We start from the raw sequence: 25767 nt of genomic DNA, 5'->3' as shown, positions 1-25767 counted from the left end.
AAGAGGCCGCGTGGCTGCTTCTGCGGAGGCTTGCAAGTGTCCCCAGTGCGGTGGGTACAGAGATCTGATTTGATCCGTTCACCTGCAAGAGTGACAGGGCCACGGACCTGTAAACTCATGTAAGCAGAATTACAATCAGAGTGCCAACTTGCCTGCCGGGCTCCTTAACGCAGATCAAAGTTAAGAGGAAGATTGGCAGAGCCCAGAACTGGAGTAATGACAGCAAACGTCCTTATGAGTCATTGTCATCCAGCTACACAAAGGCCCTTCCTGACTGCAGGAGTTTTCTCACAAGGGCCCATCTCCTCTGACCCGGGCGCCAGCTCGCCCGGACAATGGCAGGGGAACGGGAAAAACAATCTAACTTTCCAGCTCTCACTCCAGCGTCCAGTGTCCTCAAAAAGTAGCGGTGGAAATTTCCTAGAGTAAGGGATCTTCTGTGAAGTGCACTCTGCCCTGACACTGTCCTTCAAAGGGGAGGTAGCCCAGGGCGTCCTTGCAGAGACTGACCCACACCTAAGATACATGCCAACCTCTGTGTTAGAGGGTGACATTTTTTTCTTTGTCTAGAACCTTGGAATGTACTTAAAATTTTTTTTTCCCATTGGTTTTAGAGAGAGAGAGAGAGAGAGGGAGGGAGAGAGAGAGAGAGAGGAAAGAAAGGAGGGGAAGGAAGAGAGACACAGAGAAGCATCAACTCATTATTCCATTTAGTTGTGTACTCATTGATTGCTTCTTGTATGTGCCGGACCAGGGGGTCGAACCTGTGACTTCCAGTGTGCCTGGTCAACACTTTTTCCACTGAGCAATCCAGCTAGGGCAAAATGTACCTTCCTCGCCCCAAAGATCTTATTTATTGATTTTAGAGAGAGGGGAGAGAGTAAGGGATGGGGGAGGAGTGGGAAGCACCAACTAGTAGTAGCGTCTTGTATGTGCCTTGACCGGGCAGGCCCAGGGTTTCGAACTGGCGACCCCAGCATTCCAAGTCCACGCTCTATTCACTGCGCCACCGCAGGTCAGGCGGAATGTTCCTGTTTGAGACCGGCAAGCCTCATGCATTGAAGACACACCTAGGGCCTTGGTGGTGAACGTGCGTATTTATATAACTAAAATGAATTAAATACACAGACCATTTTTACACTTGACTAAAATCAGAATTATGAGGAACAGAGGCTAAGCCCATGCTTACTATTCAACAAAATGCCTTTAAAACTTGTGACGCAGTGAAGAAACCTCACAAGCAGCAGCCGAAATCTCCAAAATATTCTTTTCACCAAAAAAAATGAAGCTTCTGAATATGTAAAGATCAGTAGAACATTAATCAGGTGACAGTTATTCGAGTAGTGGCCACCAAACCCTTTCATAACTAGTAGAATTTTTTTTTTTTTTTTTAAAGAAGTACATTGTCTACTGAAATCTCATCTTACACACATGGGCGGCCCGACTTCCGTAAGAATGCAGGTGCCTCAGGACTTAAAGGCAATATTTGAGGAAGGCAGGGGCATAGCTTTTAAAAAGCAAAGCCAGAGTAACCTCTTCTGTCCTGATGCTGTGAGAAAACACCTTCATTCAGATCAGGACTGAGCAACAACTGCTGCTTCTTTCCAAATTTCTAGAGTTTTAGAATAAATCTACCTACATTCCCTTGTACACAATTAGGTAGAATCTTAAACAATTCTGAATATGAAGTGCTGGTTCCTGCTTCAATATTATCATTTCAAAGGAAAACCACACGAAACCGGTCACCCGTTCTATTGACGTTTTTGGCTGAACATGAATTATGTATTCGGACCCATGTGAATCTGTAAATTAATTTAATCTTCAAAGTTTTCTAGTTAGTGCAAATTTAAAATTCCATAGTATATGTTACATACAACTTTATATTACAAATGCAAACTATCTTTTTCTTTTTGACATGCTGGCAGCATTTACTTTTACAGTGCAAAACGGACTCGACAGTTTGAGTCACGGTAGATTTTACAACTCTAAGTAGGCAAACATTTCAAAACGCAACTACTACATGTTTCTGACACACCTTAAAAAAGAAAAACAATTTTGACGATAAAATTTTTACAAACATTAGCTACATTAAGGGTTCATAGTTCATTGTTGCAGAAAGTCTGAAACACTCAAGGTCATGAAATCGTACCACTAGACAATGTGTTCTTCAGCACACAAGTCAGTCTGATTTCCAGCACACATAGCAAAGCACGGAAGTCACCACCGTTACTTGTCTAAGGGATCCAGAAGAGCTGCAGGGACCAGTATTTGAGCCACACAGTTTACCAGCAGTCAGGAATGCACGAGGACAGGAAAAGAGGGGAAAAGTCAGACCAGACACGGAGGTATGTTCTACTCCGTGCATTTCTTCCTGAGAAGAGACGCTATTATCCTAAAAAGTCAAGACAATTTCAAATGGAACAGGAAAAGCTTGTGGCAAATTATCTTTTGTAAAGTGTGGAGTCCATGGTAAAGTAGGCAAGTGCGACCCTAATATATATAACTTGCGAACGTGAGTCTTGTCAATTGTAATTATTTAAAAGAAGACACGTGCCTATGCGTGTATTTGAAATGCTCAGTAAATGTGCCAAAAAGGTGAATTTTGCTAAAATAAGGTGTTTTATAATATGGTGTTCTGAAATAACTTTCCTAAAAAATATTAAGTCTGAATGAGAAAGACTTCATGAAGGGTCAGTAGGGGAAAGAACCTCATTAGATTATGAAAACTGAAAAAAACCCAACTTGTTTGAATAAATGAGGGTGTATATAAACCTGTTATAAATCCAATATAACATTACAGTAGTTAATAAAGAAAACCCAACTACATAGCTAGTTTGATGATTTTAATTCTGATATCCCAAATTAACTACATACTTTGATTCTATAATTAGCACTATGAATTATAGATATAGTCCAAAGCAAAATGAATTTAACAGTATACAGGGGCAGGCAAAAGTAGGTTTACAGTTGTTCATATGGTAAATAATTCAATAATTAATAAATAATACAAGAATAAACTCTGCGTACTCACAACTGTGAAACTACTTTTGCCCACCCTGTATGTGCAGAAGGTGGTATCAGTAATGATTCTGACCATGAATTAAAGGATAAAACATCATACTCAAAACATGGTCAGCCCATAAAAGAAACTGTAAACTCCCATCACTGCTTCGGGAGTGTGAATAAGGTGAAGACAGGTCTGCTCAGAAAACTCTATCGGTGCTAGAAGTTAGCATTTTCTGTAGAGATCGTGACAGAGTTTACATAATTTAAGCAAAATGAAAGCATTTTCTATAATGTACTGAGTATTGTATACAGGACCAGGTTGTTCCCGGGCCTCAAGGGGACTGAAATTTAAGTCGACAGCAATTCATGGCTGATAGATTTGTAATAGATTCTTAAAGACAGCTCAAGTTGTGGGGCTACATTTTCATTTGTCAGAGATTAATGTTACACAAGACCACCAAGCACACCAACAGGCCGTCTGTTAGAAAAACAGCAGGCTGGAGGCCCAGTGGGTCTGCCTAAGTACAGACCGGAGGGAGCAGGCTGGTCAACAGCAGAATAGCGCCCTCTAATGGGGAACCGTGAGACTAGCCATTCAGTAGGTTTTTGGCAATTGAGGGTCAAATAAAATAAGGAAACAAAACTTCAGTTGTCTAAAAGAAGTTTGCAAGTGCTTTCACTGCTCCGCCCCTCCTTTTAAACTGAGGATTATTTCTGAAAAGTAAAAATATCTGTCAGGGGAATTAAACGATGGGTTTTAACTAGTCAATTTCTATCCGATTGTGACTAGAATTTATATGATCAGTTTAACCTATTAAATAAAGCCATATACTGTAAACACTAAACAGAGGTTACCACAATAAAGAAAATAAATAAGTAAAAAAAATATATCTCTCTCATTTTAAAATAAATAAGATAAACATCTCAGCAGAGGATTCTGTCACTTCCCCAAGGGGAAATTCTGTTAAGTCCTTTGACTATAAAAGACTACTGTATTCAAACTGTTATAAGACTACCGAATTTGGAAAACTAATCAATCATTACTGAACTATTTTTGAGCAATTAATATGACTAGTAAATTTCCTTTAGTACGTTTTTTGAACTGCTGACATTGTCTTTTAATCAAAAGATAAGTTGGTGAACCCATAACTTTCAAGCCATAGTACTCTGAGAGTAAACTTTCACCAGTTCACCTATGTGGTTCTCTTAGCTATCCTGGGTTATAAACATGACACTGAACTTCAACAGCTCAATACAGTCATTACCACGGTTAACCGAACAACATCTAGGGGTCTGAAAATGCTCCTAAAATAAAAACCATAATTAAAAAATTTTAAGTATTGTCTTTCTTTTACATTGTCTCCTTTTAGGGTTTCCTGGGAATGAATACTTAGGGACCCACTTGGGGCTGGGCTGTAGGAGCTAAGAGGCGTATGGCAGGGGGGTGCCCAGCGTTCACCTGCTGGTTGGAAGCCAACCATCTCCTTTCAAAAAAGCAAGTTAATTTTTAAAGTGTATGCTGTCACCACATTAAAAATGAAGATGGAAGTGATTTTTCCACCCACATCACCGTGTGGTTCGAGAACAAGGAAGGAGGGCACCCTGCAGTCAGCCTCACTCTTAAACATAAAGCCATGAAAAAAACACTTCACTTTCATGCTAAGTTCTCTGACTTTTTAAAACGAACACGACACAATCAAAGTGTTTTGTTAAAACAAAGGAACAAAAAAACTGGCATTAGTAAACAACTGGAGATTTGGTTGTTTCTGGAATGCTATTTACAGAAATGTGTCCTCTTTACATCACCGGTGAAATGAGCCTCAGGGGACGGAGGGTTTCTACTTGTGGATGGATGTGGGTTCACTTGTTTGTGAAGTCCACTGTACATTTTCACTTCCTCATCCGGCTACTCAGTCTCCTTAGTGTCCTCCGGGTCTGAAGTGCTGGACATGTCATCATCAGTTTGTTCCCCAGAGAAGTACAGCATCAGCGCGTGTGTCTTGTGCGTGATGGTGACAGTGCAGGGCCCCTGGGCCCAGGGCTCTCCGTCCACCTGCATCGGCATCATCGAGCACTTCAAGATCAGCTGGGGTTAGGGAACAAAGAATTAGAAAAGTCAGTCCCCCAAATTTCAGAAAGGTCTTCCCTAATAACATCATCCATAGTCCTTAACTCTCCTTCGGGACATTCCTTAGCTTTCATTCTGAGAAAATAATTCTGAATATATTTTCACTCCTCGGTTGTTCAGAGGATTCTTTTTCACCAACCACTTTACTTCTTCTAGGACTGAGGGCCGTATTTCCTGCTCTCCCCCACCCCACTCGAGTACCTGGGGGAGGGTGACCAGCAGCATGGCTGTAAACTACAGTGTACAAATCGACTCGACAGATCGAGGGCTTAGAAGGGGACCGGAGCAGACGAGCGTGTCTGCGCACTGACACCCACCCGCACTGTGTGTGCTTGTCCGATTCGAAAAGGGTTTGCCAGTTTCACTTGAATCTGAGCACAGTGGAAAGACCCATAGACTCCTACGACCTCCAGTAAACCGTCGTCGTGCCTAGAATCAGAGAAAGGAAATGTGGAGTATATGACGCAATAACATCGAGTCAGCCACACAGCACAGTTACTTTCTAACACGGGTGGCCCGTCAGCCTATGAAATACTTCTATTAGCGAGGTGTACAAACAAGGAAACCCGAGGGAGGAGTCTGTGAAGAACAACAGGCTGCGCAAATGCAGAAAACAGTGACAGAAAGTGACACGAGGACCACAGTGCCGTAAACCCAGAGGCCACACGTGCGTACCTGGCCAGGGGGTAGGTCTCATCTCCCATCCCTTCCCAGAGTCTGCAGCCGCCGCCCCAGCAGCCGATGTTCAGAACTATAATACCTTCCAAACTGGGCAGTTCTACTCGCTCACCATCCAGCTCTAGCTTTAAAGAAATCCAAGAAGTTAGTTACTAACGGGCACATGACCGGCAGACACATCCACTTAGAATTCACGTTCAGTTTCTTTTTTCAAGATTTTATTGATTTTACTGAGAGAGAAGAGGTGCGGGGAGCGAGAAGTAGCAACTCATAGTTGCTTCACTTGAGTTGTTGCTTGCCTGTCTGTATGAGCCTGGGCCGGGCAAGCCCAGGGTTTCGAACTGGCGACCTCAGCCCTCCAGGTCAGCGCTCTATCCACTGCACCACCACAGGCCAGGCACACCCAGTTTCATATGCATAAGATGTGAGAGATGCACGTATAAGGGAAGACGACTTCCCACCCCTTGTGCTAGGTAATATGCCTTTCCCACCTGTTCTATGTTCATTACAATAAATGAATTATAACAAATGAATTTCCACTCCCCACGTTATCAGTGGCACCCTGTTTGTTAGATTCCATTATTCTTTTCAGGCCTTATTTACCCTGTTGTCTCAGTAGCCCCTGACACTGCTGACCCCACCCTCTCTTCCTGAAATACTCGCTTCCTTTGCTGTCTGGAAGTCAGTTCACGCTACCAGTGCTATCCAAGCAGAAGTCAAAGGAAATACGAGAAGCAGAGGAAGCTTTTTTTACCGGAAAACCTTGCCATTCCTCTGTGTCGTGGCTGCAAAGGCTGTGAGCTCTTCCTGTGATACTTATTTCAGTACTAGGTTTCTCTGTATTAATGTCTTTGTCGGTGCTATTAACCAATACAGATTCTTCTGGAAGCAAGCGAGGAATATATACAAGCCCTTGTCACATTATGTTGTCAGGGATATTGTAGCAATAAGTAATCACTACTATCCTATTTTTACTGCTCATACATTTTTATTTTGTAAGAGAACTAGAGCACCATCATAATAAGAATTAAAACTGTGGGTTTCAGCTTCCTCTGAGAGTCCATGATGAGTCAGGCGCTATGTTAGGTAACTTTGTATCAGTCATCATGTATAAATGGAAACTGTTCAGCATAAGAGTTAAGCAGACTCTGGAGTTACATAAACCCAGGTTCAAATCTTGGTTACATGTGGATTTGGGCAAATTACTTAATATCGTGGGATAATGTGTATAAAGCAGTTGGTAACATGGCACACAATAAATATTCCATATATGCTAGCAAAATATGTTAAAATTCAGCATTTTTGTTAAAAAAAATTCATGATCCAGAGCCCATCTAAACTTTAAAAGCTTACCTCAACTTTTTTATTCAAATCTTTACATTCTTGCACTAAACAATCTTTGGTTCCATAAAATAAGTAAACAGCCTGTGAGAAAGGAACAGAAAATATGATATTAAAGCAATCCAACAAGCGCTATAGCAAAAAAAATAAAGACGCTGTATGAAAGCTCCCTGCGCGAGTGCCGCCCGGTCTCCTCGGCGAGGCTCAGACACGGACGGGAGGAGGGACCAGGACCTTTGAGTTGGGCCTGCTTTAATGGGAGAGAGGTAGTTTGTGTCTAAATGGTGTTTTCTCCCAATTTATCAAAAAGGGTACATTTTATAAAGAAATACTATATTCAAGTTAGAAAAGTCTACCTTTTTCTTGAACTTCATATTTTAAGGAAAGTAATACAGATAAATCTAGTGAACATCTTATAATCACCTTTGAATATAAAAAGGTTGATGGACGCACTGGGCATGCTGCTAATTACCAATCGTATGAACAGCAATACTTATTGCTTTAGCTCCTATATTCATAAAAGAAAACTATTTGTAAATTTGAAATATTTATAAAACAGAACCAGGAACAAAACTGTTTGACATTTATTTTTCACATCCTATTGCTTAATCACCAACAGTCATTCAAAAGAAGTTCCAAGAGAAAACTCCCACTAAAGGAATCAACCATGCCGGAAACTGGAGCGATGCTCTCGGTTAAAAGTCGTGGTAGACAAACTGCTCCTCCTCTTATCAGCCTTTGCCAGTTCTTTTCAGGCCAAAGGAATCTATTTTTCCATTAGTGACATTACCAAAAATGTATCCTTCCTAAAATTTTTTCCAGTATCAGTTGCTATTAAGATAAGCTATTGTATATTCCACTTAGTTGCCCTCTAAGCAAAACATGCTGTCAAACATTCCAACTTTAACTGGGAAATAATTTCGCCATAGTTATAATACTTTAATTAAAGACAATTAAGGCTCTAATTTGACAGTCTTACACAAAACAGAGCAGGTCAATGTTTCCCTAAGTTAGTTCTATCTGAATCTACTTGAAAGGCTGGCAGATATAATGAAACTATTGATTTTTACTGTACCTTCGGTATAAGCAGGAAAGGTTATTTTATCCAACACACCTTATTAAGGATTCTGCTAGAAAACAGAGACGGTGCCTTCTCACGATGAGCATGAAAGTTGAGAGCCATGAGAGCATCAGGCCCGACAGAAAAATAGTTGTTCATTGTGAATTCCTGTGGGGACGGGTGGGGACAGCAACAGACGATGCTTCAGTCATAGCCTGGGTCGCGTGCTCAACATGCTGATCTTAGCTTTTATGTTCTTTATGAAAATTTAATACGTTCTGCGTTTACTCTTCATGTAGAGCTATTTTATGCTACTCAGTGATGTTTCCAGAAATAACGTTTCAGTTCAAAGACTGATTAATTACAGATACGGATTTCCATTCCCATTTGTTTAACGTGCTGCGTCTCAGATCTTATCCTCTAGAATGGCTCTACTCTCCACTCCTATGCTCCTGTTATACTGGCTTCTACTGGTCTCAGCACAGGCTACTGGGACCTGCTTAGTTTATCTGCCTCCCAGCTCAGCCTGATTCCTCAGTCTACATCCCCAGTTCTGTCTTGTCCCTGAGTAATAAGCCTGAATTTCCAACTTTCTGTTCCATGCATCACAGCCTCACGGTTGCTCACTGATCTTCTTCCTACTCAAACCTGAAACTCTGTTTCTCTCATCTCTTAGTTCACATCATTTCTATACATCCAGTCATGAAAACTGCAGATCTGGTAGTAACATGTATTTTCTCTCTTCCTCTAATTCCAATCAGGTGCCACGTCTTGATCGAGTCTCTCTCTTCCTCATCCTAACATTCCCCATGTTTTGCCCTCATGCAGGTTTCTAAACCATTTTCACTACCTCCAGAACATCCCCCCCCCCCCCAACTTTATTAATGAAAATGCAATGATGGGAAATCTCTAGAATATACTCGATTTTCTTTCTGGGATTCTTCTTTTGAAAACATGACATTTGATTTCTAAACACACACCAGGGCTTACCATGGTTCCGAGCTGTACTAAGGAGGTGAGAGGCGGAAACCCGAAAATATTCCCCGTCCAGTTTTCCCCAGCCGTGGTCTGTCTGGCTCGGACACGACCGTCTGCACAGCTACTGTGGCTTCACTGTCTGTTCTCCGAGCCCTGCCATACGCAGCCATCAGACTCTGAGCAGCCTCACCAAGAACTGCATCTCCTCGGCCAGCAGACCTCGCTGTCTGATGCTTTAGCAGCTGTACCCATGTCAGGCGCTCCTGGACCAAGCCGGCCTCAGGCATTACTGGGTAACCACCATGCCGCTGAATCTGAGGTGAGCCAAAGCCGGTACACCAGCCGGAAACCAGGACCATCTGCATCCAAACTGATCAAGGCTCTGCATTGTCAGCTGCACTGTCAGCCCTTCTTGTACTGTCAGGGACCAAGTTCTTGTATTTTTCAGCCTTATCTCCACATCCAAGTCTAACAGCTAACCCAAGAAGCCAGTCAACTGCTTCTTGTTGATATTGAATCTTGAAAGGACAGTAATATCTGTAAGATACTTTTTGAAGAACTTGAGCCAGCCACTGCTGTGATGCTTTTTTGTTTTGTTTAAGCATGTGTGTGTGTGAGAGAGAGAGATAGACAGGAAGGGAGAGATGAGAAGTACCAACTCATAGCTCTGGCACTTTAGTTGTTCATTGGTTGTTTCTCATATGTGCCTTGACCCAGGGGCTCCAGCTGAGACACTTGACCCCTTGCTCAAGCCAGAGACCTTGGGCTCAAGCCAGTGACTGTGGGGTCATATCTATGATCCCACACTCAAGACAATGACCCTGTGCTCAAGCTGGCAAGCTTGCACTCAAGCCAGGTGAGCCTGTGCTCAAGTCGGCGACCTGGGGGTTTTGAACCTGGGTCCTCAGTGTCCCAGGCTGATGTTCTGTCCACTGCACCACTGCCTGGTCAGGCTGTGAATGCTTCTTATATTACTTCTGTTTTCAGTCTTGTAGTGTCTGATTTTCTGGTCTTCAAGCCAAACAAAGTTTCTAAACTCTGTTTCATCTTTGCACTTGAAACCAGCAGGATTGCGGTAGGGAGGTCCATCAGCCAGCGTCAAAACACGGTCCCGGATTCCTGCTCCAGTCCCCCAGCTTTGGCCAGGAGCACAGACATGCGGCGAGAGCTAGTGCATCTAAGAAACCAGATCTAGTCTCTCTGTATCATATGCTAGCTGCTAACCATGATTTGTACCCTCTAGTCTCTATTTCTTCTGCCTGGAAAGTCTTGGTTCTTTTTCTGTCGATCTAAATTGTATTTACATTTTATTTATTTATTTTTTTTAAGATTTTTAAAGTATTTTATTTATTGATTTTTAGAGAGAGAGGAGTGAGAGAGAGAGACAGAGAGAAGGGGGGAGGAGCAGGAAGCATCAACTCCCATATGTGCCTTGACCAGGCAAGCCCAGGGTTTTGAACCGGTAACCTCAGTGTTCAAGGTCAACGCTTTACCCCACTGCGCCACCACAGGTCAGGCCTGTATTTACATTTTAAGGACCAACACACATGTGACCTCCCCTGAAACCCTTCCAGGTGACCTGCCAGGGCAGAACTCAGCTCTCTCGCACCGGTTCTCCCACAGCGGTCTTTAGAGTCCGACGTGGAGCCGTGTCCTGCTCCGTAACCGCGCCTACAGAAAGGCACTGGGTCCCCTTGCCCACCACAGCGCCACATCCTGTACCGTGCAGACACCCCTTCATGGTCATTGAAACCACTCCCAACTGAAGCCCTAAAAACATACCTTGGGTTTTCTCAGGTTGTAGTAGCCTTTATTTGTTACTTGAACTTTCCATCTAAAAAACAGAAGTTAAAAAAATTCGTGATTATTTCCAAATGAACTGCCAATTACTTATACTTATTACCAATCAACTCTGGATGCATGGGCGATGAGGTCCCTTTATTAAACTAGCACTTGAAAAACCAAGCACTGAGTGAGTGTGCAGATCTGAGATAAGTGTTCAGCCTGACTTAGGACTTCAGTCCTTACATACCAAAATATTACACAACAACAAAACACCAGCCTCTGCGTTTAAGCAAAATTAACTCAGTCTTTCACTTTTAAATTACATTTAACTTTGTAACTTACACAAGACTTCACTTATCAATCAAACATGCTCTCAACACTCTGCTTTTTTGGGGGAGGTTAACTTACCTGTCCAGTTTAATTCCATCGGCTTCCATCACATTTCTTAAGACCTGGGCGACAGGGATTTCCCCCGCATAACCTGTGCCCCAGCCCAGAGTATTGGACAGGTCGTTGCCTGTTCCCAGAGGCAGGACTGCCACTTGTGGAATGTATTTTTCTTGTCCCTAGAATATGGGAGATAAGAGTTTAGATTTTTCTGTTCTATTTGTAGGGTAATAAAATTTGGTAAAACTTAAAAACCAAAGCAATGAACACACAAGTATTGATATAACAACAGTATGTTATTTTGCTAAAGTTTATGCTAACTGCTTAATCATAATATTCAACATTGGTAACATCGTCTCATATATATCTGCATAACAAAAAACAGAACCAAAAACACTGTCTAATTATCTTAGAGGAGTTTCCGTGAAAGGCGAGTCTCCAGCCTCACACGTGATCTATAAGGTCGGTTGTAAAGGGCGGTACCTTCATCTTCATCTCATCCACCGCGTCCAGGACCCAGCCCACGGTGCCGTCCCCTCCGCACACCAGCACGCGGGCCGAGCGGTGGGGAAGAAGAGCGCAGAGCTGCAGCGCTTTGACAGGGGGGGTTTTAGTCACATCAAAAACCTACACAGGAAAGAAAAACAGTTATTTTTGTCTGACACTGTCCTCCCTTTGGTGAGCATGATGTCTCTCCAGATGAGTACAGCTCTGGTTCAGTAAGACTGGCTACAACGCATTTATCCTTAACAATGTGCCAGGCTCTATGTCACACATTTCTTTTGCTTTATATGCTTTTTTACTTTAAAAAGAAGTTAATTTATTTTGCTATTATAGTTGGCATTTAGTATTGGATTAGTTTCAGGTGTATAACACAGTGATGACATTTATATAACTTATGAAGTGATCATCCTGATAAGCCTAGTGCCTACCTGGCATTAGACATAATCAGTTACCATATTACTGACTATATTCCCTATGCTGTACTTCACATTTCTGTGACTATTTTGTACTTCTTTTTTTTTTTTTGTATTTTTCTGAAGTGAGAAGTGAGGAGGCAGAGAGACAGATAGGGATCCACCCGGCATGCCCACTAGGGGGCAATGCTCTGCCCATCTGGGGCCTTGCTCTGTTGCAATGGAGCCAGCCTCAGCGCCCGGGCCAACTTTGCTCTAATGGAGCCTTGGCTGCAGGAAGGGAAGAGAAAGACAGAGAGGAAGGAGAGGGGGAGGGGTGGAGAAGCAGATGGGCGCTTCTCCTGTGTTCCCTGGCCAGGAATCGAACCCAGGACTTCCACACACCGGCAAACACTCTACCACTGAGCCAGCCGGCCAGGGCCCATTTGTACTTCTTAACCTCTTCCCCTTCTTCGCCCAGTCCCCTTAATCCCCTTCCCATTTGGCGACCCTCAATTTGTTTTCTGTATCTATGAGTTTTTCTGCTTAGTTAAGTTTGTTCTTTAGATTCCACATATAAGTGAGATCATACGGCATCTGTCTTTCTCCGTTTGCCTTATTTCACTTGGCATAATATGTTCTAGGTCTACCCATGTTGTTGCAAAAGGTAAGGTCCCACCCCTTTTTACGGCTGAGTAATATTCTATTGTATATCTGTATGACAACTTTACCTAGGCATCTATTGCTGGGCTCTTAGGTTGCTTGCTTCTCTATCTTGGCTATTGTAAATCTGCAAAGAACATATGGAGTGGTATATCTTTTCAAATTAGTGTTTTGAATTTGTTCAGATAGATACCCAGACGAGAAATTAATGCCAACACCTCCCTACATTCAGTGTGGCTCATCCCAACACTGACCCTACAAAGCACGAGTAGCCTCATCCCTTTGTCCTCCTGTCTATTATACAACACCCCCTCCTTCTTGGTCACAGGAAACCAAACGCACTTAGTACACCTTGAACTAGTGCAACATATTCTAGTCTGGATTTTTAAGATCCATCACCAGTGCAAGTTAGGACCCATTTCTGGAAAAGAATTCTGCAACATGCATAAAATGACAAAGAGGCAAGGACCCTTTATATCTATAACTCTGAGGACCTAGGAAAATAGTTTAAAAAATGAAAATACTGTATAAAGGTTTCCATGCAGCATTATTTATAACTGTACAACCTTAGAGACAAACTCAACCGCCACCAGCAGGAGACTGGGTCAATACATAGTGAAATCGACATCTGACTAATTATCTTAGTCAATACATATATTATTATGAAGGCTATGTGGCAACATGGAAAAATACACCTTTAAGTAAGGAAAACAGAATGCAAATCTATACCTAGATTACTGTCACAGGAATGTTAACATATAAATGCAAAGGCTCTTCATGGAAAGAGCACAGACCAATGAAACCACGGATGTATTTTTGTGGGGACGCTGCTGGTAACTGTCTTTCTTTTTTTATTATTTCCATAATTATTTCCAAGCTGGAAAGAAGTTATTATAGATATTTCTGACTGTTGCACAACGGGTTGTTTAGTTTTTCAAAGCAGAAGCTGCTAGCATGTAACCTCAATCCTTTTATTCTTATTTTTTAATTGAGGGATAATTTACATATTAATATAATGACGTTCACGCGTTTCAAGTGAACAGTTCAGTGATTTTCGGTAAGTTTACTGAGCTGTGCCACCATCACCATAACGCAGGTTAGAGCTTTTGTCACTCCAACAAGGTCCCTCCACGTCCAGGGGCAGTCCCTTCTGATTCCTCGCCTCACGCCACCACCAATGTACTCCCGGTTTCTACAGACTCGCCTTTTCTGCACAGGTCACATGAATCAAATCATACGACACGGGCCCCTTGCACCGAGCTTCTTAGGTTGTTTCTACTTTTGGCTATAATGCTGCTATAAACATTTGCATAAAAGTCTTTGTGGGACATATGTTTTCTTTTTTCCTCTTGCTTTTCTCTTGTTATTTCATTGATTTTTTAAATTGAATTTTTGGAGTGACACTGATTAATAAAATGATACAGGTTGCAGCTGTACAGCCTATAATACATCATCAGTACGTTGCGCTGTGTTCACCAGCCAGGCCGTCCCCTTCCATCACCATGTGTCCCCACTTGGCCCTTTCACACCCGCCACACCCCCTTCTGTTGTCTGTGTCCATGACGTGTTTTTTTTCTTAATCCTTCACCTTCTTCACCCAGCCCCATCTCCCCTCACCTCAGACAGATGTTCTCTGTATCCATGAATCTGTTTCTGTTTTGCTGGTTTATTCTGTAGATTCCACACACAAGTGACATCATATGGTACTTGTCTTTCTCTGACTGTCTACTTCACTTAGCATAATGCTCTCCCGGTCCATCTATGCTGTCACAAAACATTTTTATTTCTCCTGGGTAGATTCCTAAAAATGGGATTGCTGGGTTGTATGGTAAATATGTTTCATTTTTAAAGAAACTGCCAGGCCCTGGTTGGTTGGCTCAGCAATAGAGCATCAGCCTGGCATGTAGATGTACTGGGTTCAGTTCCCGGTCAGGGCACACAGGAGAAGTGACCATCTGCTTCTCCGCCCCTCCCCCTTTTCTTTCTCTCTCTTTCCCTCCCCCTCCTGCAACCATGGTCCAGGGCACTGAGGATGGCTCCATGGCCTCATCTCCAGCACTGAAATAGCTTGGTTGCTGAGCAACAGAGCAGCGGCCCCAGATGGGCAGAGCATTGCCCCTAGTGAGCTTGCCAGGTGGATCCCGGTTGGGGTGCATGTGAAAGTGTATCTCTGCCTCCCCGCCTCTCACTTAATAATAATAAAAAAAGAAACTGCCAAACTGTTATCTAATGTGGCTGTACCATTTTACATCCTCACCCTGAGCTCCCCTTTCTCAATATATTCAAATAGCTTGATACTTCAATAATTATTACTCTTTCCTAAATCAGGTGATTACTGGTTTAAAGCATTAATAACCATTATAACTTAGGAAAAATGAAAAGCTAAGATGAAAGATTAGTACAGAAAGGAAGGTTTTCTCTTTGGTTACCTGGACTGGGTTTAGAAGAATCCTGAATTCCCCCAGCAGGCCTTCTCCCATGTTCGTTCCGCTACGCGAGTTGGCCAGGATTATCAGTGGAGTCCACTGCTTTCCAAGCTTAGAGGCTAGCTGAAAAAATGAAGGTGAGTGAAAACGGTTAAATATCTCAGAACTGGTGAGCATTAAGATTTCCATTCCTTGATGACAGTGCTGTAATTTGCTGAGAGAAAAACAAGCATCCCAGTACAGTCCCCAGTACAATCAGTACAACATTAGACTTCTAAGAATGGAAAGGGACCTTAGAGACAGACTAATATAACTTCTGCTTAATGTATAATTCTCTTCTACATTAGTCTAGATAAGTCTTCCAGCATACGCTTGGATACGCATGTAAGAAGATACTTAATAACAAGGCAGCCCACTCAATTATTAGAAAGTTTGACTTGAGTTAAAAATCTATTTTTTAAAAACTTTTATTGATTGTTGTAATTTTGCTTTCTGAAGCAACTAGGAATAATTTCATTTGTTTTTCCATTTAACTGCTGTGCTTAAACACCTGAAGCATAACATCTTTTATTACTCTTGTCTCCTAGAAAATACATTTCAAGTTCTTTAAATCATTCATAGAATGGATGTTGACTCTCTCTGCTCTTTTACCTTGACTATCCTTTTCTGGATGTAGTCTAATATATTTTAGTTTGCAAGTTTTTTTTAATTTTTTTTAAATGGGGTACCAGGCCTCTTATTACTGCAGTGACTTATGAAGCACTGACGACTTCCTCTTAGACAGGAAAGACCTGGCGCGTCTGCAGGCGGCGGGCAGGGCTTCCGGTTGCTGTTACGGTTCTACGCATAGACACACAGCTGTCACTGCCACGCACTTACTGCAACAACTCTCTGGAAATCAATTACACAAGGACAAATAAACTCCGATTACCATCGCATAGTCTGTCTTCTTGTCTTTACGCATCTGATTAATAGAAGTTAAATAACTTGGTGGAATAATGAGGTTTCTGAATTCTCCAAAATCGCATGTTTCATTCTTTAAGCTATTTTTCATGCACTCATCATGGATTGTTTTCTGACACCAAATACATCTGAGGGACGAAGAAACAAAGATAATAATTGATTAAAAACCATAATCTTATTATCTCCAGACCAATCATTTTTGTCAAAAAAAATTAAAACAGTAACTTCATCACTATTGAGTATAAAATCTGGCAAACAGAAGATTTATCATTGTGTCTGCATAGTGAAAACAGAGCGATGAAGTCTGAACACAGCAGTTTAATGGTGCTCCTTCAAGTACAGTCTAGGGCTCCAAAATCCTTTCAGGATGTCTGTGAGGTTAAAATCATTTTAGTAAGAACAATGTTATTTTGCCCTCATTCTCTCAAAGCGTATGGTAGAGTTTACTGGAAGCTAGCTGTATGTATGACATGTGTTATACCAATAAACTGAACACAGAAACAGGAGAATCGGAGCAGACTTCTAAGCCGAAGAAATGTACCTAAAATGTAAAACCAATGTCACTTTCTCATTAGATTTTCATTTGTTTGATTTTGATAAAAATACAGTATTGATGTTACCATGATCAAACTTTTAAAAATGAGTATTTAAACAAGTTCTCAGTTTTAACGTATAAAATGGTAAATCGGAACAGATGTAATGCACAGGAACAGACACTGATCTAGAACAAGGGCTCTGTGTGTTACTCACTTTGTGCTTTGGTTGAATTAGGTTTGTGAGGAATTACTGCTTACATGCCCCACTGACCTGGGTCCCCGAAGCATTCCTCAGGGTCCACCTGAAAATATCTTCACTTATAAAGCATCTGTGAATACGAGTAAATACTAGCTGATACAGTAAAACAGTCCATTTCTTATTGGCAGTTAATATAGAACTAATCTTTACGCTTGCATCTGAAGTACAGACAGATCCGCCTCTATACCGGGACCCACGCATGAAACCAGCAGGGACTAGTGCCGGTGGTGACCCAGGTTTCTGTTATTAATCTGCTCAGCAGTTAATCCTCTCACAGACAAGGAGGCTCTGACCACGTAGACAAAAGCAGGTCACTGAAAATCAAGGTCAGAGGTAAACAAATTAAAAAAAAAAAGGATAATTACTCTTTCACCTTAAGATCAACAATCTTGGCCTATTTTAAGGTTGTTTTTTTCCAGTTGGATATTCAGATTTGTCAAGTAATTACTGCTGTTTACTGCTAAAGGAAGGGTTATCCGCGCAATCTGTTAAGCAGAAAGCTGTAAAGTACCTTGCGTGATAACCTTATTGATACTTGCTTCCAAATTATAAAAGATTGCTTGTGCCCACTGCTCTACCATTAACTTGAACACCGTCTTTTATCATTGAGGATAATTCGAAAGGACCAGCACTGAATGGTTTCACAGCAGTTCCTCTGGGAAGAATGTGGGACTTACTCTGTATTTTTTTGTGAATTGTTTGAGATTCTAGAAGCCAGCATATGTTTGCGAGCTACCTGTATACATTTTATTTTTATTTTTTTTAATTTTATTTATTTATTTTTTTTACAGGGACAGAGTCAGATAGAGGGATAGATAGGGACAGACAGACAGGAACGGAGAGAGACAAGAAGCATCAATCATCAGTTTTTCATTGCGACACCGTAGTTGTTCATTGATTGCCCTCTCATATGTGCCATGACTGCGGGCCTTCAGCAGACTGAGCAATCCCCTGCTCGAGCCAGTGACCTTGGGTCCAAGCTGGTGAGCTTTATTGCTCAAGCCAGATGAGCCCATGCTCAAGCTGGCTATCCTGGAGTCTCGAACCTGGGTCCTTCCGCATCTCAGTCCGACGCTCTATCCACTGCGCCACCGCCTGGTCAGGCACTGTATACATTTTAAATTATATTTTAAATTAAATAGTATCAGCTTATGCTTGAGAAACATAAAATAAAACTCATTCAGAGAGTTCCTCTTAGCTTTCTGATGCACTTACTCTCGGTTTTACAGGGCGTATATGCATGGTTTTCAGGTTAGGGAGATGATTGTCTATATATCTGAATAGGATCTTTTTTCTCTTCTCATATTGTATCATGAATATGGGCATATGCCATGAAAAAATATTTTTTTTAATTCAGTGATAGGGGAAGCAGAGACAGACTCCCACATGCACCTCCACCAGGATTCACTGGGCAAGCCCATTAAAGGGGTGATGCTCTGCCCATCTGGGGCATTGCTCAGCAACCATACTCTTCTTAGTGCCTGAGGCAGAGGCCAATGGGGCCATCCTCAGTACCCGAGGCCAACTTGCTCCAATCGAGCCACAGTGCAGGACGGGAAGAAAGAGCTGAGAGAGATAGAGAGAGAGAAGGAAGAGGGGGAGGGATGGAGAAGCAGATGGGCAGTTCTCCTGTGTGCCCTGACTGGGAATGAAACCCAGGACATACACATGATGGGCCAACACTCTACTGCTGAGCTAACTGGCTAGGGCCGAAATATGTTTTAAAAACATGATTGGTAAAGAATGAATAATATCATATGGATATACCATAATTTATTTAACCCCTTTTCTATTTTCCCCCCAACATTTAGATAGTTTATTTTTCTAAGTATAAAGAATATGAACAACATTAAGCATAAACAAGACTATTTTTCTGGAAGCTCAGAAGTCAGGTGACTGAAGCACAGGCCAGGCATTTTCTGAGGTTCTTGGTATGGCTGTCCAATATGCTTATCAGTGCACGAAGGCGTCCCTCATATCTAACACTTGCTAATACTGCTCGTTAGGACTTAACATTTTTTTCTTTGATAATTTGAGAGACAAAAAATATTTTGTTGTTTCATTTGGATGTCTTTGATCACCAGGTGAAGCTGAATTTCTTTTGATCTTCTTTTGTGAATTTTTCATGCACTCTATTTTAAAAAACGCACACACTTCTTATGTCTGTACGATATCAACCTCTTTCCTGTCATATCTATTGCAAACTAGGTCTTTTTTTTTTTTTTTTTTTTTTTACAGAGACAAAGAGAGAGTCAGAGAGAGGGATAGACAGGGACAGAGAGGAACGAAGAGATGAGAAGTATCAATCATTAGTTTTTCACTGCGCATTGCAACACCTTAATTGTTCATTGATTGCCTTCTCATATGTGCCCTGACCGCGGGCCTTCAGCAGACCGAGTAACCCCTTGCTCGAGCCAGCGACCTTGGGCTCAAGCTGGTGAGCTTTTGCTCAAACCAGATGAGCTCTCGTTCAAGCTGGCGACCTCGGGGTCTCGAACCTGGGTGTTTCGCATCCCAGTCCAAAGCTCTATCCACTGCACCACCGCCTGGGTCAGGCTAGGTCAGTCTTCTTTTAAAGTTATCTTTTAATATATTTAAGTTTATTTTTTGATAGACTTATATTTCCTTTTGTGGTTTATTTAAATGGCTTTATGCTGTGAAGACCTATACCTCTGCCACCTGATTTTGTGAATAAAGTTTTATTGGAAAACAGCTACACCCGTTCATTTATGTATTGTCCACAGCTGGTTTTGTACTATGATGGTGAGTACAATTAAGTAATTATGACACATTATATAGTCTGCAAAGCCTAAAATAACTTAGTTTTGGCTCTTTACAGGAAAAGTATACTTACTTCTCCCTGTTCTAGAAGATGATTTGCTATCTTTCACTGTTTCAGATAATTAATAAAATAAATAAACACCAATAGAACATAGTTATACAAAATTTAAGATCAAAGCCAAGACTCAAGCTGTCAATGCAATTACCTGCTAAGAGTCAGAAGCTTTGATTTATGAATCACAGTGTGTGTGTGTTTGTGTGTGCATGTGTAGATGGTTTTGGGGGTAGAGTGGGATGTAATGAAGAAAGGTCTTCTAAATAAAAAGGTACCTTATGTTTTCTTGACTTAATGGGACAGAACATTATAAGGAACAAAGGTTTACTTGATAAATGTAATGAATACTTAAAAATATAGCCTAATTTCCTATTTCAGTTTAGAAGAGAGGTGAGAAGAAAAAAGGAAGTATAAGGAAGGAGTCATAAGAGACTTGGAGCAGAAATACTTTGTATTCAGGATAGTAGAGGCAGGAAGACACTCAAAAAAAGAAAAACAAAGTCTACAGGACAGTAAGAATCCAGCACAGTGGTGGCACAAAGCATGCTTGCTATGTGAAAATGAAATGACTGGTTCAGTGTAGATTTAAGGACCTTTATCACTTATCTGCAGAGTTTAACTGGGCTGCAGGCTTTAAAATCAGGTATCACCTGTCATTATTGACCTCTGAAATACTAACTTGTTATATAGTCTTCTGTTTTTTTAAAATTTTATTTTATTTTATTATTATTTTAAGTGGAGAGGTGGGAGGGAATGAGACTCCCACATGCACCCCAATTAGGATCTACCTGGCAAGCCCCAACTGGGTGATGCTCTGCCCATGTTGGGGTACTGCTCTGTTGCTCAGCAACTGAGCTATTTCAGTGCCTGAGGCGAGGCCATGGAGCCATCCTCACCACCGGGGGCCAACTTGCTCAAACCATTTGAGCCATGGCTGTGGGAGAGGAAGAGAGAGAAGAGAGAGAAGGGAAAAGGGGAGGGGTGGAGAAACAGATGGTCGCTTTTCCTGTGTGCCCTGACTGGGAATCGAACCTGGGACTTCCACATGCTGGGCTGACACTCTACCACTGAGCCAACCAGCCAGGACCTGTACAGTCTTCATAAGTCATTTAAATCCCAGACTTCCCAAGAATAGGAGCCCCCCACAGTGCTTGATAAAATCCAGAAAGAAAAAGAGGGTCTGGTCTGCATTTAAAAGTTCTAAATAGATATTTATCTTTCTTCTCTTCCTAAAATATTTCATTCCCACAGAAGGTCATAGCTGACTGTATCCTGGATAAAATTATTGACTAAAATAAATCAGAACATTGTGGAATAATGTAGCACTTCAGGACACTGTGCTCTTCTCTCCTGAGTATAATTAACCCTTCCCATAAATTATACAGAGACAGTCTCTTCCATGGGTGAAGGGTTATAGCATGTTCAGTACCAGCTGATGAGGAAGAGCTCTATCCTCACAAACATTCACTGTGCTCAAGGCAGTGGGGAGGAGGGCACACAAGATTAAGGATAAGACGCTCATGTTTAAAAAGCTTCATAAATACAGTGGTGGTTCTCCAACTTCAGATTTTTATTTATTCATTTTTAGAGATACTGGAAAGAGAGAGGGTGGGGGAGGAGCAGGAAGCATCAACTCCCATATGTGCCTTGACCAGGTGAGCCCAGGGTTTTGAACTGGTGCCCTCAGTGTTCCAGGTCTATGCTTTATCCACTGCGCCACCACAGGTCAGGCCTTAGCATTCCCTGCAGGGCTTGTTAAAGGCATGACTGCTGGTCCCTATCCCAAGTTTCTGATTCAGTGGGTCTAAGGTGGCCAGGAAAAATAGAAGATGCTCAGTTAAATTTGAATTTCAAGTAAATATTTTTATTTGGTATCAATATGTCCAAATATAGCAAAAAAGATTAATTTTTACTTTGTTTGCTAAATCTGGCAACCCTAGAATTCGCATTTCGAACGAATTTCTAAGTGATGCCCATGCTGCTGGTTCTGGGGACTTGACTTTGAGAAGCACTGAGAAACAGGATGTTACATCATCATCCAGAGAGAGAAATTTGGGGGCGGAGTGAGGAGATCAGGCCGAATTCCTGGAGGACAGGGCCCCAGCGAGTCTTGAAGGACGCCTCGCAGCTGGCCAGAAAGACACTGAAGACAGCGAGAAAAGCCAAAAGGGAGAGAAAAGGGGCAGTAGGAAGAAAGAAGACCAAAACCCGCCCGATGTTGCTGGTACATAAAGTTTAATGCAGGGGTGGCAGGTGAGACTAAAGGGACAGGCAGAGAGCACGAAGGACTGTGTTAAGCATCTGGGGTTTACACTGAAAGATCATCAGTGTCTGTGATGGGAGCAACTGAAGGGTTTTAAGCAGAGCAGGTACTCCATCTGATATGATTTCTAGAAAGATCATTTGGGTGGAGGATCAGGGCACTGTGTTTATTTGTGAAGGAGTATTTGAAATGCAGTTAAAATGCTCACAAGCTATTTTAATCTAATTCGGCACAGATACAAAGAAGGGAGGAAGTCACAATACTCAATTCATATTTTCCTTCCATCTAATCCCAACTCATGGAGAATAAAGCTTCCCTATAGAGAGAATTATAAAGCTTAACGACGTTGATAACCTTGCTGTCAGAGATGTCAGAAGGACATCTAAATCTGAAAGAGACCAGATAAAAATGAATGGTCACAGAACTCTAGTTGTTTAAAATATATTTTTTTGGGAAAATTTTCTTAAGTCTAAATCTGATGGGTAAAACTATTTAAAATAAGATTTAAAAATAAGTGTTGACCTAACAGTGCTCACACTAATGAAAAAAAAAAACAACAGAACAATTTTAAATAAAGAAAAAAACCCAGACAAAACTGTCACTTGCTGTCTAGTGCCAGCTTTCTCTGTCAGTTCTTAAACATGGTCAGGGGCCTTTCTATTTGTCAGAAATAAAACCCATCGCAATGAAGATGCCCACCCAGATGGAAGGGTGAGACAAGGCTGCGTACTAATAGCATTCCTAACCTTGCCCAGGGGTTAGAATTCCGAGATGTCTGTTCTATTTTTACCACTGAGCACAATTCTCTCCACTGTAAAATGAGTTCTAATAGATGCTCTGCAAAGTGACATCCCCTTTATTACCAATCTCTAACATGACCTTCACCTGATTTCAGACAATACCGAAGAACACAAATACGTTCTGCGGTGTGTATTTAAAAGCCATTAAAATATTCTTGGCTTAGTCAAAGTCACTTGTCACGAGCCTACATGTCCTGGAAGACCACAGACAAAAGGAGTACACCTTTAAGAGTTATATGCAACCATACCTATAGTTGAAAAACGTACTTAAAAGTCCTGCTTTGGAATAACACTTGTCTTCCTTGCACATTCCTAATATAACACTAAGGATGAATCAGTTTTGTGACTCTAGGTAAAAGTTAACTTGTCCATACAGTGGCCATGAACTAACACAGCACCTGGAGACCTCAATGAAAGCCGAGAGCCTAGGAAACAGCAGGCAAACAGGCTGACTGAGGAGCCTCAGCATATGACTATCGCAAAGCTGCTCTGCTTCTCCAATACCAGCAATGGTTATCAGCTTGTTTTCTCCAAGTGGGCACCTCAGGCCATTTGCAGGCCTCTACACCCACGTCCTGAAACCCTACCACGCACCGTGGGACAGTCAAGCCCCACAGAGGCCAATACCTGTAATCGCAGAGCTTGGGCTGACTGCCGCACTGCTGCTTGCAAACCCCACAGTAGCTGCACAGGGGGACGTTGCCCCGGATCCAGTGGTGCGGCATGGCGTCCGGGCCCTGGCTGTTATACTTGAGCATGATCTCCTTGCACTGGAAGCGCTGGTCGGCCTTCTTGAGGCAGCCCTCGTCCACGCGCAGCCCGCAGCAGTCGCAGAAGGTGCCCTGCAGGATGTGCTGCGCACACACGCAGCAGTAGGTGGGGTGGCTGAACAGGTCCGTGTCGCGCCACCCGTGCTTGCTCTTGCGGAAAATGTCCCTGCGGTGCAGCTGCCGGCGAGACCGCTGAAAGCTGCACCAGAAAGTGATGAACACAGGCAGCAGCACGGAGCACAGGGCCCACAGGAGCAGGTGCCCGTCCGCGATTAGGCCCGCGTAGGGCTCCGGCCGCTTCTCCTCTTCCATCTTCTGCAAGAACTGCTCCTAACTGGAGAGACACAGCCGGGTCCGCCGCCGGCTCGCAGGGCCCGCCCGCCCTCCTTCCTGCCTCCAGGTGATGCCGAGGGCGCGGTCGGCCCAGGTGGCGGCGCCCCCTCCAAGGAGGGGCACGCGCACAGGATTCCCCGCGGCGGCCCGGAGCCTCCAATGGCCCGCCCGCCCGGGGACCAGTCGCGCCGCGCCGAGGGGGCGGTGCCTGCGCGGTCACGCTCGGTCCCGTCCCTCTTCCTCCGGTCCCCGCGGCCGCCTCCTCAGCTTGCCCGGCACCGGCGCAGTGAACATTTACTGGCTGATCTGCGCGGAAAGCCCGGGGCTCCGGGAGCGATGGCGCACGTGGGCCGCGCGGTAACACCGCCGTAACCGTTATCCCCCGGCCCGCATTCCCCTCCCGGCCGCCGGGTCGCCAACAGAGGCTTCCCGCCGCTCCCGCAGGCCCTGCGCCTCCACGCCCGGGGCCCTACCTCACGCGCGGGGCGGAGGCGCAGTTTCGGTGGCCAGGTCTCGGGCCGCCCTCCGGTCACGCGGCCGCGAGCAGGGGCCCGACAGCAAGCCTGTCAGGCGCGCCGACGTCAGCGCAGAGGCCGAGACAGCGCGCTCACGCACTCGGAGGGGAGCGGGCAGGGGCCGCGGGACGGGGGCGGGGCCTGCACACAGGAGACCCCGGGCGGGGCGGGGTTGTGAGGTGGGAAGCGGGGGCTGATAGGCCTGAGGGGCGGGGCTTTGGGAAGAGGGTGGGGTTGGGCAAAGGGGGCGGATCCTAGGGGCGGGGCTTAGGGAGAGCGATGGGCGGAGTAACAAGACGGTAGGGGCGTGAGGACGCCTGGTTGAGCCTTGTAAGTCTGCAACCACGGAAAGTTCTAGTCTGACTGGTTTACTGTATGAGTTATCTTTGACCTTCAACCTCCCCTCTTCCTCACTGTCTCGTAGAGGTCGGAGCTGGTACAGTTTTGAATGTTGGAAGGGAGAAAACGAGCAGTTTTGGAAGTGTTACATTCTATTAAAGTGGGACAGTCCAAGTCAAAAGTTGATAGATGTCACCTAGTTAGGTGTTAGATAGATAGATAAATGTTACTTAGATAGATGTTTTGCTAGTTATTTATTAAACTCATACTGAGGGAAGGCTTGCTATGTGCCTAGCGTTGTGCAAGGACATCCAGCTCTCACAGTGCTGGGCCTTTTGAAACATGCCTAACAAGAAGCATTTATTAGCCCTGTTTATAAAAGCCCTCGCTTGGCACCATGCTGGGTTTATTATCCCCACTTTACAGAAGAGGAAATCCAAGGCACAGTGTGGTTGAGAAACACGCTTGATTTCACAAAGCCAGTGAGTGCTGGAACTGAGATCCCTTTGTTTTAACTTGGACACCCAAGTTACCTTCCATCTAAATCAAGCCACTAAAGCAACTTTCTTTTATTTTGTTATGTCTCTAAGGAACTTGCCCCAAGGATCTTGTTAAAATGCAGATCCTGATTCCATTTCTTGGGGGAAAGGCCTGAGAGTCGGCATTTTTAACAAGTGATGCTGGTTTTGCTGGTCAAATATTTAATAGTCTGGATTGTGAAGACTGAGGGGAAAGGATGATGAAATGAGACAAATGTTAGACTGCATGGTGAGGCCTGGGATCCCGTTGGGGTCCTCACAAGTCT

At 43.3% G+C, this 25767-nt stretch overlaps 1 protein-coding gene across 2 annotated transcripts; it reads right to left on the bottom strand.

The window, feature by feature from the left end:
• Window positions 1-809: 809 nt before the first annotated feature.
• On the bottom strand, window positions 810-24750 carry DGKE (diacylglycerol kinase epsilon). 2 transcript variants are annotated; one of them, XM_066264011.1, is made up of 12 exons: window positions 24582-24750; window positions 23633-24109; window positions 16280-16439; window positions 15352-15471; window positions 11847-11990; window positions 11385-11542; window positions 10974-11025; window positions 8268-8381; window positions 7166-7237; window positions 5810-5937; window positions 5452-5563; window positions 810-5092 (listed from the first exon to the last, which is right to left on the bottom strand). In XM_066264011.1, exons 2-12 carry the CDS (start codon window positions 24085-24087, stop codon window positions 4913-4915), a joined length of 1695 nt encoding a protein of 564 aa, XP_066120108.1. In that variant the 5' UTR covers window positions 24088-24109; window positions 24582-24750; the 3' UTR covers window positions 810-4912. The 2 variants fall into 2 exon arrangements, with proteins under 2 accessions (XP_066120108.1, XP_066120107.1); XM_066264010.1 differs by having other exon boundaries at window positions 23633-24750.
• Between the last annotated feature and the right edge of the window lie 1017 nt (window positions 24751-25767).

The sequence above is a fragment of the Saccopteryx bilineata genome, chromosome 2 (genome assembly GCF_036850765.1).
Source record: "Saccopteryx bilineata isolate mSacBil1 chromosome 2, mSacBil1_pri_phased_curated, whole genome shotgun sequence".
Taxonomy (NCBI): Eukaryota; Metazoa; Chordata; class Mammalia; order Chiroptera; family Emballonuridae; genus Saccopteryx; species Saccopteryx bilineata.
The sequence above is the reverse complement of the archived record's forward strand: the minus strand, read 5'-3'. Positions and strand labels throughout refer to the sequence as shown.